This window comes from Petaurus breviceps, unplaced genomic scaffold (genome assembly GCF_028583685.1).
Source record: "Petaurus breviceps papuanus isolate PSGF00001 unplaced genomic scaffold, PetGlider_PUasm1.0 90760, whole genome shotgun sequence".
Lineage (NCBI taxonomy): Eukaryota > Metazoa > Chordata > Mammalia > Diprotodontia > Petauridae > Petaurus > Petaurus breviceps.
The window spans coordinates 823,780-837,944 of NW_027187338.1; the positions used below are offsets into that span (position 1 = coordinate 823,780).

Sequence of the window (14,165 nt, forward strand, 5' to 3'; positions counted from 1 at the left end):
CTTTCTTTCTTTCTTTCTTTCTTTCTTTCTTTCTTTCTTTCTTTCTTTCTTTCTTTCTTTCTTTCCTTCTTTCTTTCTTTCTTTTTGTTTCTTCCTTCCTTTCTTTCTCTTTGTTTCTTCCTTCCTTTCTTCCTTCCTTCCTTCCTTTCTTTCTTTCATTCATTCTTCTCTCTCTCTCTCTCTCTCTCTCTCTCTTTCTTTCAGTTATTCAAAAGGAGACCATCATGAAATTTTTCAGCAAGGACATGCTTCAAATCAGACACCAATAACTGTAAAACTTAACTGGGCTATAAAAAATATGCAGTGATTTCTCATTACCGTGTACTTAGAACACTCTAATAGTATCTCTAACTGCCAGCCGTGACATTTCTCTGCAGGTACAAGTGTTCAAGGGAGACTAGGGATCTGGGAGCAGTAAATTTCCACTGTTAAAAATTAACTTGGAGGGAAGGAAAAAGGCCAAAAAAAAAAAAAGCATCACTCTTACCAAAGTGAGGAGCCTTCTGTCCCCGTGACTTCCAGAAAGTCATAGCCATCCTCCAATTGGAAGTCTATGAAGACCAGGGCAATGGTGTCTCCCAGCTCTGCGAGGATGGTCCATGTGCAATCTGCATTGTTGCCATACTCGGAGGGGAAATGTGGGCTGGAGATTATGCCACTCTGGCCCCTCAGGGTCCCTCCACAGGCGTCATCCGCTGCAAAGAAATAGCACAAAGATCTGGTGAGCTAGCAGAGCATGGCTTATCATACACGTTGAGAGTTATGGATCTAGGGTGGAAGTATTTTACACAGACTTATGAGAAGCATTTTTTAAATTTTATTTTATAGCTGGTAGCTTCCATAAAACATTTTGAAATGCAGTAACCATGCCCAACTCAGCAGGCGCTTGAAGCCTGTGGTAGTGTAGGTAGACTCAGCCTTAACAAACAAGGATACTTCCAGGATTTGGGTCTAATGTAGCTACTGCTAGTTTTAGGGATACGGAATAGTATTAAACGATTTTGCTGATTTGCTTTTGGGGTTGGCCCATGAATGGTGCCTTAGGGCTCCCTACATTATCTGATGGGAAGGGCTTCAGTGAACTCCATCATCATCCAAGAACATCTCCTACCAATGCACCTGGTCCCTCCTACCCTGCCTTTGCAGATTAAAAATTCCCAAAAGATCTGCCAGCAGAGCCAGTGTCCCTGGAAGACAGAAGTGAAATGAGCTTATTTTAGTAGGAAGTGAAACCTAGGGGAAAAAAAAAAGATGGAGTGTGTGTGTGTGTGTGTGTGTGTGTGTGTGTGTGTGTGTGTGTGATAATCCTTGTCTTCAAAATGAAGGGTTTTTTTGTGGGGAAGAGAAAGTAGACTCAGCTATCAGAGCTAGGACCCATGGGTGGAAGTTACAAGGGGATAAATTGAGGCTTAAAATAAACACTAGAATGGGCTGCCTTGGGGGATGCACAGGATGACAGATTCATAGATTTAGAGCTGAAAAGGCTGGTTCAATCCCTTCATTTTGCAGATTGGGAAATTGAGGCAGAGAAGAGTGAAGTGACTAGCCCAAGGCAGTAACAAAACAAGTAACAAGTTAATAGAGTCAGAATGTGAACCCAGATTTTTCAAATCCAATGTTGTTTCTACTTCACCCAATAAATAGTAAGCTTCTAATCCCTGGAGGTATTCAATCAGGCACATTTATTGTGTGCCAGGCACTGTGCTAAGCACTGGCAATACAAAAAGAAGCAGAAGACAGTCCCTGCCCTCCAGGAGCTTACAGTCTAATGGTGGAGACAGCAAGCAAACACATATATACAAACAAAAGCAAAAGCTGGATGGCCTCCTACAAAGGAGTCCAGATTCCATCACTCAGTGTGACTGTTACACTAGGCCCCTCAAAGATGCCTCCCACTCCTGAGACGCTATGATTATAGGCCTAAGGACCTTACCTTGGACTTCACCCCTGGAATCAGGCCTATCTCTTTATGGAAACAAAGCATTGGCGGACCAACGTTGCCCAGGGACAATGGAACTGAATTTGGCCAGTTCCCCATGGAGCATGGAAAAGGAGGGCGCTGAATTTAAAAACGACGCGCCACGATGGGTGTATCTGAAGAGCCCTTCTCTGCCTGGGGAGGATGATGGTGGGGAGGTGCCATGGAAGTAGTAAAAGTCTCCTGCCTGGGGAGGAAGATGGGATCTGGGCACCGCAGCAGCAGGGAGAGGCCCTGCCCGGGAGCGCTGCTGGAAGGGTTTCTGCAGAGCTCAGCTACAACCTCTTCTAAAGCATTCTTGTAAAGTGCTTGTTTTCTCTTTACATTTGTTTTGTTGCCACTCCAGCCTAGGAGCTATCAAGAGAAGTCTCATGTATGAGGAGTCACCACTCCATGCAGAGACTGGAGCTCTCACGAAAGGAGGAGGAAGGAGGTGACTACCCCAGTCCTTCCACCCTACAAACAGGCTTTGCCTGCTTCCCACTCCACCCAGTACCTTGGCCCAAGGTGTCCTCTCTGATTCATGCCAGTCCTTTGACTCTCCCAATCTTCCGTATCCCTCAAGGCCCATGTCCTTGAAGCCTTCACTGACCGCCTCAACACACATTGATGTCCCCTTTCATTGAACTCAACACTTAGGGTCTGCCTTACACAGATCTATTGTATGATGGTATCTCATGTTTTCCGGTTATTTAACTTTTGCTGTTGATTCATATTTCTGGTACATTTAGCCCATATCTCTAATTAGATTGTAGGTTCATGAAGTTCATGAAGGGACTACGTGCAGAATTGTAGCTAGGATGTATTGTATCTGAAACAAAGTCATTTGCTGGTGGTCTGAGAATCAAGACAATCTGACTCAGGGTCAGTTGTAGCACCCCTCCCCTCTCCCCATGGCATGGCTGATGATCCCTGATCCTCCAGCTTTCTGAAGGAGGCACAGGTTGTGGAGAAGCAGGTGGTGGGCAGGGGAAAATGGCAAAGTGAATCCTAGGAAAGGTGCCACAGTGATGGGACTCTGGTGAATGGAGGGAGAGTGGGTCACTCAAGACATGTGGAGTGCAGTAAAGTGAGAACAGCAGGCTGGACTTCAGCCATGGTGAAGAAGTGCACCCCAGGAATATTGGTGCATATAGACAAAGGCACAAAGCCATGCCCTTTCCTAGTTTCAGTTCTGATGGGGTGTTATATTTCTTTGTATCCCTGGTGAACCAAACACCAGAAACTACTACATTCCCAGTCAGTCAGATCAGTAATTTTCAAGTCATCTTTGATTTCTTTTTCTCCCTCATGTCCCACAAACAATCAATGACCACATCCTGTCAATTCTGCCCATGGACTATTTCTTGAATCAGTCTCCTCCTCCCTTCTTCCACTACCACTATCTTATCTAAGGTCCTCAATACCTTTCACCTAGTCTATGTTAATAACCTCTCCATTGATCTCCTTTCTTCCAGCCTCTCACCTCTGCAATCCAGCGTAAACATACTGAGAGAATAATATCTCCAGTAAACTCAAGCACTCAATATTTACCAAGCCCTGACTCTGTTGGCCTCTGAGGGTAGGGCTGGGGCTGGAGGAGACACAAAGATAATAAAACAAAGCCTATGAACTCAAGGTGCTTACAGTCTAATAATGGAGATAAAACACATACAACTCTCTATAGAAATGGATAGGTGGCACCATGGGTAGAATGTTGGATTTGGAGCCAGGGAGGCCCTGAGTTCAAATCCTGCTTCAGATACTTACTAGCTGTGATCCTAAGCAAGTCACTTAATTCCTCTTACTAGTCAATAAAATGGGGGTAATAATAGCATCTGCCTACCTCAAAGGGTTGTTGTAAAGATCAAATGGGATTAGCTATGGAAAGAGCTTTTCAAATCTTAAAGTATTATATAAATGTTTGCTCTTAAGACACAAAATTGGATATGATAAATTTTAAGAGAAGCACAAAGTGTTTTGAGTTCAAAGGAGGGAGAACTCAATTTCCACCTGAGAATGTCAGCAGGGCTTCAGAGAGGATATAACATTCTCATTGGACCTTGAAGGATTCCAATAGGCAGAAAGAATGGAAATACATTATCAAAAAAGGAAACATTATGTGCAAAGTTACAAACATGGGGGACCCTGGGAAATATGTAGAGCTAGAGATTAGTCCATTTTGGCTGAAGCATAGAGTACCTGTAAGGGAGAAGTAGTAGACAAAACTGGAAAGATCATATACGGCGCTGGATAATAGGGAATTTTTTTTTCTGGCACATGGAATAGAGAAATTGATGATTTCTGAGGAGGGGCATGATATAATCAGAGTCATGCCTTAGGAAGATGATTTTGGCAGCATGTGCAGGCTGGATTGGAACGGACAAGCAGAGAGGCCAGTCAGGAAAATATTATCATCCAGGTAGCAGGGACTGGTCCTGAGTTTTAATGCAGATCATATCAAGAAGATGAGATGGACATAAGGGATACTGTGGAGGAACAGTAGGATTTAGAGGCAGACTGGATCTAAGCTCCTTGAGGGCAAGGGGCCCTTTGACTTTTGTTTTTATGTAGCCAGCATGCAGCCAGTACTCTGGCACACATCAAGTACTGAGTAAATGTTTGTTCAGTGAGTGTTGTTGCTGTTTTCAAAGAGGACCATGGCATCAGGGAAAAGATGACATGACTTGCAGTTGACTTTGATTTGAGTGAGGGATACTGTGCAAGGTCACCAGCCTCACTTTGTCCTCCAGAGTCATCTGGGTCCAGTGACCTGATATTCATCAGGATGACTGGAGATGGTCTGGGATGCAGTGGGAGACCCTGGCCCTCAGAGGCTAAGGTTTTTTCAGGTTCTCACTTTGAGTGAGGTGACACCCATTCAATGAATAGGACTCTTCAAGAAGTGAGTCAAGGGATTGCCCCTTTACTTAAAAAAAAAGTCAAGCCAGGAGAGTAAGACCCTCAGGGTTGCTGTTCCAAAGAGATACGGTTACCATAGACATTCACTTTAAGCCAGGAGGACCCAAAATACATTCATGGAGTGACTGATTGCTCAGATGTTAGGGTAAGGAGAGGGGGTAAGGTTTTGAATATGGTAGACTGGATGGAGGGGTCATGCCACTAACAGAAGTAGTGAAGGCAGAACAAGGAGCTAACGAAGCTCCATTTGGGACATGTTGAATCTGAGGGGCCAGTGGGACACTGAGGCAAAGATGGCATATAAGCATCTGGAGAGATGAGTCTGGGGATCACAGGCGAAGACAGAATTAGGAAACATCTGTATCAAGATTGCAGAAGAAGCAGCCAGGTAGTTCAGTGGATAGAACTCTGGGTCTGGACTCAGGAAGACCTGAGTTCCAGTCTGGCTTTGGATACGTACTAGCTGTGTGACCCTGGACAAGTCACTTAACTTCTGTTTGCCTCATTTTCCTCAACTAAAACTGAGATGATAATAGCAGCTATCCCAAAGTTGTTGTGAGGATAAAATAATAGCTGTAAAGTACACTACAAATTGTAAAGCACTATACAAATTCTAATTCCTGTTCTCCTCATCCTCCTCTCCTCTTTGGGGGGGGGGGCGGGGAGAGAATGATTCTAGCTCATCACTAAGGTCTCTTCAAATGTCGCTCCATCATTCTAATTTGCATAAAGGGCTCTCTGTACCTGTTATCTCTACTAGATTACAAACTCTGAGATCAGAGCTGTATCAGCATCTGTGGGCCTCCCTCATCGTGGAGATGCTTCCACCCCTGTGGCTGGCCCTCTCACTCTGCCTCACTTAAATCCTATTCAGGTGCAAGTCAAGACACTCCCAGTCCTCTTCACAATGAAGGACAAACAACAATCTACTGGCATCCAGAACCTCCATTCGAGGAAATGGAATCTCCCTTGATATGCTCTCTTTCCCCATTTGAGTTCAAAAGAGGGAGAACTCAATTTCCCCCGAGAATGTCAGCAGGACTTCATGAAGGATATGACATTCCAGTTGGACCTTGAAGGATTCCAGTCAGTAGGCAGAAAGAATGGAAATATATGATCAAAAAGGGAAACATTATATGCAAAGTTACAAGCGTGGGGGACCCTGGGGAAAATGTGGAGCTAAATGTATAAGCTCCTTGAGGGCAGGGTTCATCTTTGTTTTTATATTTGTGTTCTCAGTGCTTAGGGTCTGCGCTGCACATTTAATATTTCCTGCCAATTGTATGATAGTGTTGCATGTGATGTTTTTTCCCTTGTAATTTAACTTGCTGTTGATCCATGTTTCAGGTACATTTAGCCCATATCTAACTAGATTGTAGATTGATGGCATGTAGTAAGTACCTAAAAATGTGCTCATTCTCTCTCTCTCTCTGTCTCTCTCTGTCTCTCTTTCTGTCTGTCTGTCTCTGTCTCTTTCTCTCTCTGTCTCTCTCTCTCTGTCTATCTCTGTCTCTGTCTGTCTGTCTGTCTGTCTGTCTCTCTCTCTCCCCCAGGTTACATTTATCTATCGTGCCCCAGGAACTTCTTTATCCTACAAGACCACATCAGCCCTGTAACTCATACTTCAGTCAATACCCATTGTCCCTGAGGCCGCTCCTTCCTTCTGACTGGAAGACAGAGACCTCTCATCTCAGAACAGAACCCAGGTCAGCATCTTTTCATTTCCAGCCCAGCTGAACTCCTTTGGACTTCTCCATCATGTTCCCAAGCCTCCCTCCAACTCCTGTATTTTTCTATTTTCTTTTGTATGCTGTCATCCCCTATTAGACTATAAGTTCCTTGAGGAATAGGACTGTCTTTTGTCTTTCTTTGTATCTTCAATACTCAGTGTGGTACATGATACATAGTATGTGCTCAATAAATGTTTATTGACTAACGGATTGACTGTTCATGCATCCATGTACCAATCTATCCATCCATTCTTGTATTTCATGAAGTACCAAGCACAAAAAGCCTTGTACGTTGCAAATGCTAAGTAAAAATCTGTCTAACTGGATTAAATTGAATGAGTGGGTGAATGAATGAATGAAACACTATTCAGAGCAGAGAGCTCCCTATGTGATCTTAGGCATCATTCCTTATGTGATCATAAATTTTGTTCATTAAAATAAAAGATATATAGAATCCAAAACTTTACCACAGTTGTTGGACTGGAAAGAGATGAAGTGCCAGAAATAGCATTCCCACACTTTCCCACCATGGAAAGAAACAGAACACATGATAAAAGTGCCCCAGTATTGTCAAATTCATGGTATCTTTTCTTTTTTTTACTTTGTGGTACTGTTACCACACGTTGCTTCTTGGAATTGGTCAGGGGCTGGTCTCTGCTGTCAAACATTCACCTCTATCCAGATGACACTGCAAACTCTCTACTATACAGTCTTTCAGTGTGAGCTATCTAGCTAAGTGTTAGCAGTGAATAGAGCACTGGACTTAGAGTTAGGAAGACCTGAGTTGAATCCTGCCTCAGACATATACTAACCATATGACTCTGGGCCAAGTCACTTGATCTCTCTCAAGTCTTAGTTTTATCATCTATAAAATGGGGATAATAACAGTACCTATCTCATGGGGCTACTGTAAGGATCAAAGGAGATAACATCTGTACAGTGCTTTGTAAACTTAAAAATGCTATATAAGTGCTAGATAGCTTATGCACAAGCATCAGTGTACAGAGAGGCGCAAAGCCAATGTTCCATCATCCCATTACAGAAAACACAGGAAGATAGAGAAATCATACAAAACAAGTGTCAGGATCACCCAAATAAAATCAACACATACCTTGGTGTTCTGTGACTTCATTGTCAAGGAAAGTATTGTGGAGGATAGAGGAAACTTTGCTGGGAAGTACGTTTCAAAAGCAAGTAAGGAAAAAGTTCAAAAGTCTTAAAATGCTTTCTCCAAGAAGAGAGCCATCTACTTAGATGCCTTATTGTGTCAAGGTGACCCTGGGTTCTCAAAATTTGGAGCAATGGAGTGCTAGGTCAGGCAGGTCCTACTGGAGAGCCTTCAAATATAGTCCTGGGGACAGGATGTATTTGCTGTCCAAGGACTAGCAGATGTGGAAAAGCATATCATTAGTAAGCTGGGCACTAGGTGGTGGATTCTTTGGCCATGTCAAAATATGAAAAATGAAATTGACTCTATCTTACTTAAAAGACAGTAAATGGCTGTTTCCAAAGATAGCAGCCATTTCAAAATTGCCTTCACTCAATTAGATCACAGACCAGCTAGAACAGGTCAAAATCAATACCAAGTGAGGAGAAAAGATAAAGATGAGAAGATGTCACATGTGATTATAGCAGCTTTGACCTGACCTTTTAAAACAAGCTGTCAACTCTGAAAAAATGAGAAAAGAAAAATAATAAAGCCATTGACTTTCACTATTACCATTCCTCAGAAGGTTTTAACTCATGCAAAGCAGTCAACACCACAGGGAGGCCAAAAGATGGTAGAACTCATGTGAGCTAGCAAACACTTATTCTTCTTGCCAAGCAGACAGATATGATGGCCAAAGTGAACATCAGTTTAGACACACTCATTTGCAAATTATTACAGAATTGCAAGAATGAAGATTTCGGACAGTGTCATCTGACAAAAGAGCAAAAAAGCCGGTGAGGAGAAAATCTTGAGAACACCTTAGCATGAGATGTGGCTAGGCAGGTCATCCTGTGAATGTCTATAGATGACACCATTATATATAAGCTTCTTGAGGGCATGGACTGTCTCTTTTTCTTATTTGCATTCTCAATCTTTAGCACAGTACTGGCACATGGCAGGTACTTAATAAATGTTTATTGAATTGAATTTATTGAATGAATTTGGAAGAACAATAGATTTGAAATAGATTTGCCTCTGTTTCTACTGGAATTTGTCATCATGACTGATAATAATTAGTATTTATGCGATGCTATAAATTTTGCAAAACACTCATTTGAGCCTCAAAAAATACCTCTGTGATGTAGGTACTATTATTTTTCTCATTTTATAGATGAAAAACCTGAGGCTCAATGAGGTTAGGGGTGCCCAGGGCCACAGAGCAAATACTGAGGTGGGAGTTGAACGTAAGCCACTTACGCTCCAGCTCCAGTACTCTAAATACATCACATTGTCTCCCTTGGACTGTACCATCTCCTGATGTGTGATCCAAGGAAGTAGCAATGTCACCTAAGAAGACCAAGCTGGAAAAGGGCAAGCTGGCCCTGACCATAGACAAAGAGAAAATCCATGATGGGAGTGTCACCATTTTTAAATCATTCAGGGATTGAATTCCAAAATATTTCAATGACAGAAGAATTTCAAAGGAATGGAAAAGATCAAAGATATGATGTCTACTCACCTCCAAAAGGTAACAAAGAAACCATCAGCAACTGCTGGCCAATATATTTACTTTCTAATCCCATATAACATTTTGAGAAAGGTTTACACACACATGGAAGGTATGTTTGATGAAAACATGGGAAGGGGATGTGTCAGATTTTTCAACAATCCTCTGTAACAGATCACATTTTTCTGGTCCTGTACTTGATTGGATACAATATGGAAAATATAAAATACTGATGCATCTAATATTTATTGATTGCTAAAAACCACAGAAAAAATGCATCTTTGAATACTCTTTTTGAACTCTCTCTCTCTCTACATACATATATTTATTAAATTATACAAGATTCTATGACAGATGTGACTATGGACATAACACTGTTTTACAATCCGCTGAGTACTGACATCAAGTGAAACATAACACAAGGCGACATATGTTCACGTAGGGTGTTCATCAATGTCACGAAAAATTCCAAATAGAATCCAAACAAGTTTCCAAATAGAAGGAAAGAGGAAAAGAAAATAAGTGGTCCAGAATATCAAGGGAATTAATGGAAAGAAATGATAGGGAAGGTGGCCTGGCCATACCAGATTTTAATCTGTACTACAAAGCAGCAGTCATCAAAACTACTTGGTACTGGCTGAGCAATAGAGTAGTGGATCAATGGAATAGATTGGGTACACAAGACTCAGCAGTCAATGACTATAGTAATTTACTGTTTGATAAACCCAAAGACCCCAGTTTTGGGGATAAAAACTCACTATTTGACAAAAACTGCTGGGAAAACTGGAATATAGTATGGCAGAAACAAAACCATTGTCTAACATCATATAGCAAAATCAAGTCTAAATGGGTGCACAATCTAGGTATAAAGGCTGATACTATAAGCAGTCTGGGAAAGCAAGGAATAGTGTACCTGTCAGACTTATGGAGAAGGGAGGACTTTATGACCAAATAAGCATTAGAGAGCATTATAAATTGCAAAATGGATAATTTTGATTACATTAAATTGAAAACTTTCTGTACAAACAAAGTCAATGTAACCAAGATTAAGAGGGAAGTGGGAAATTGGGAAAGAATTTTTATAACCAGTATCTCTGATAAAGGCCTCATTTCTAAAATATACAGAGAACTGAGTCAAATCTATAAGAATATAAGTCATTCTCCAATTGATAAATGGTCAAAGGATATGAACAAGCAGTTTTCAGAGGAAGAAATTAAATATATCTATAAACATATGAAAAATACTCTAAATCACTAGTGATTAGAGAAATGCAAATCAAAACAACTCTGAGGTACCACATCTCACCAGTCAGATTGGATAAGATGACAAAACAGGAAAATGACAAATGCTGGAGAGGATGTGGGAAAATTGGAACACTAATTCATTGTTGGTGGAGTTGGGAACTGATTCAACCATTCTGGAGAGCAATCTGGAACTATGCACAAAGGGGTATAAACAAGTGAATACCCTTTGACCCAGCAATACCACTTTTAGGGATGTATCCCAAAGGGATCATAGAAGTGGGAGGAAGACCTGCATGTACAAAAATATTTTTAGCAGCTCTTTTTGTAGTGGCAAAGAACTGGAAATTAAGGGGATGCTCATCAATTGAGGAATGGCTAAACAAGTTGTGGTATATGAGTGTAATGGAATATTATCATGCTATAAGAAATGAAGAGCAGATGGACTTCATATTTACCTGGAGAAGCTTATACAAACTGATGCTGAGTGAGAAGAGCAGAACCAGGAGAAATCTGTACACAATTACAGACACAAAATACGTATAATGACCAACTTTGATAGACTGGACTCTTCTCAGCAATGCAAAGCTATAAGACAACTCCAGAAGACCCACGATGGAAATAGGTGTCTACATTCAGAGAAAAAACTAGAAAGAACTAAAGAGAACAGAGTTTGAATGCAGACTGAAGAAAACCACCTGCTCTCTTTCTTTTTCTTGCTTGGTTTTGCTTCTTCTTTCCCATTATCCATTTCATCGGTTACAATCCTTCTTCACCACCTGACTAGTTTCTAATGTGAAAGTATTTCCAGATCCTATACTTGGTTGCATGCCTCCATGGTGGGGGAGGGGGGGGAGGAGAAGAAGGGGGAGAAAATTTGAAACTCAAGGGAATGTGGAACTGAATCTTGTAAACTAAAAGTAAACGAACACATTAATAAAGGAAACCACCCCTATTCTCCTTAAAAAAAAAAAAGAAAAGAAGTGACTAATAGGAGCTTGAAATGCAAAATAATCTGCTAGATAGTAAGAAAGTACCTAGATGCCCTTGATAAATTCACACTAGTCAATCCATTCATCAACATGCATTAATTAAGTAACTACTCTGTTCTAGGTACTGTACTAGGTGCTGAGGATATAAAGGGAAGAACGTAACAGTTCCTGCCCTCTAGGAGTTTACATTCTATCAGGGAAGATAGTCTATATATGTACAGGATAGATACAGAATAAATGCAAACTAATGTTTCTAGGGGGCCCTAGTATCTGGCAGATCAAGAAAGGCCTCTTGTAGAAGAAGGTAGCATTTTAGGACTGAAAGAAACTAAGGATTCTAAGAACAAAAAAAAAAAAAAAAAGGAGGAATATGTACTCTAGTCTTGGCAGACAGCCTGTGTAAAGAAAGGCATGGATTTGGGAGAGGAAGTGTGCTTTTTGGAGTCATTAAAAGGAATAATGTATAGTAAGTCTAGAAAGGTAGGTTGGAAGTCATGAGGTTCATAAACTGTACGGCAGGTTTCTGAAAGATCCAGGACAAAAGATTCCTGAACAACTGTCAGTAATCTCTGAAAGGTCATGGAGAATGGAAGAAGTACTAGAGGACTGGGGAAGGGCAAAATGCCTGATTTTCCAAAAAGGGAAGAAACTAAAGTAAAGCCTGCAAACCACAGGCCGGTGAACTTTGTTTGAATTGGAAGACTATCCTAGGAGACAGCATTAAAAGGATTCTAATTGCTCGTGAGCAACTAGAAAAGAAAGCCAGTGTGTTTTCATTACCATTTTCATACCAGACTAACCTTATTTCTTTTTTTCTGACAGGTTTAGTGGTATGTCAGGAAAAAAATCTATGAGTATAAGTTTATCAACATTTTAATAAAGTACATAGAGAAGGCTTTCATGGAGCTCTTGTAGAAGAAAGGAAAGAGGAAAGAAGCACTCACTATTTATCAGGCACTATGCCAAGCACTTCACTTCAGAAACATCATTTCATTTGATCATCACAACAACCTTGGGAGTTTTTTTGTCGTCCAGTCCTTTTTGGTCCTGTTCTACTCTTCATGATTCCATTTGGGGATTTCTTAGCAAAGATAGTGGAGTTTTGCCATTTCCTTTTCCAGTTCATTTTACAGATGGGAAAACTGAGGCAAACAAGGGTGAATAACTTGAGTCTTCATGATTCCAGGCCTGGTACTCTATCCACTGCTTCACTTATAGTTGACCAACATTTTAATAAAGTACGTGATGAAGTCTTTCATGGAATTCTTTTAGAAGGAAAAATAAACACACATTTATTAAGCACTTACTATTTATCTATCAGGAGGCAACTGTGGAAATCACTTAACCCTGTTTGCCTCAGTTTCCTTATCCATAAAGAGGGATGGAGAAGGAAATGGCAAGCCACTTCAGTATCTTTGCTAAGAAAACCCCAAATGGGTCATGAAGAGTCCAGCATGACTGAAAAACAACTGACATTTTTCAAGAACACATTAAGCTCCTTACAAATATTATCTCAGCTTATCATACAACATTGGGAGATAGGCACTATTATTATCCCCATTTTACAGTTGAAGAAATTGAAGCAAACACAGGTTAAGTGACTTGCCCAGCATCACACAGCTAAGTAGGTATCAAGGCTGGATTCCTGACTCCAGGCTCCGTGCTCTATCCACTGTGCCATCTAGTTCTCCCTAGACAAGGTGGGAGAGATGTACACTCACTAATAGTACAGCTAGATGAATTTAGAACTAGACATAAAGTGTAGTCATCAATGTTTCAAGGCCAACATGGAAGGAAATCTCTAGTGCAGTGTTCCCAGTGAGCTATCCTTGGCTCTGTGCTATTGAATACTTTTATCAGTGACTTGGATATTTGGATCAAATGAGAAAGGACTAAAAAGCTAGATGGAAAAGCTAATGCACTGGATGATGAAGCTCACATTCTGAAAGACCTTGACAGAGGTTAGAACATGGGCCAAAAGTAGTAGAAAGAAGCCTAGTAAGGAGAAATTTTAAATTTTTCTTGTACTTGAAGTTAAAAAAAAAACTGCACAAGTATAAGATGGGGGAATAGTTTATCTGAAAAGATCTGGGAATTGTTGTTGAGTCATTTTTTAGTTGTTTAGCCGTGACCCCATTTGTTGTTATTGTTGTTTCTTTGGCAAAGATATGAGAGTGATTAGACATTTCAGACTCCAGCTAATTTTACAGATGAGGAAATTGAGGCAAATAGGGTTAAGTGACTTGCTCAGGTCACACAGGTAGTAAGTGTCTGAGGCTAGATTTAAACTCAGGAAGATGAAGTGCACTGTGACACCTAGCTGCTCCATGATACACACTCAGTTTGAGTCAGCAGCACAGTGTGGCAGTTAGAAATGCTTTTATGATCTTAGGGCATATTAAGAGATGCACAGAATCTTGAACATAGGAAGAGATGATTCTGTTGTCCTCTGTGCTGGTCAGACCTCAGCTGGAGCACTGCATTCAGTTCTGGGTGCCAAATTTTAGGAAGGACATTTATAAGCAGGAGAATATACAGAGGAAGACAATTGTCAAAGAGAGGGGAGTTCAGAACATGTCATGTGATGATCAGCAGAAGCAACTGGAGATGCTTAGCCTCAAGAAGAAAAGACCTGAGGGGAAGTGACAATTGTCTTCAAGTATTT

General features: G+C 40.9%; 1 protein-coding gene across 1 annotated transcript in view; it reads right to left on the bottom strand.

The window, feature by feature from the left end:
• Nucleotides 1-14,165, bottom strand: part of CSMD2 (CUB and Sushi multiple domains 2) — a 1,071,431-nt gene that overhangs the window by 639,768 nt on the left and 417,498 nt on the right. The window contains exon 5 of the mRNA XM_069067881.1: nucleotides 488-695. Within this exon, the coding sequence (XP_068923982.1) occupies nucleotides 488-695 (208 nt within the window). The remainder of the gene's footprint in view (nucleotides 1-487; nucleotides 696-14,165) is intronic.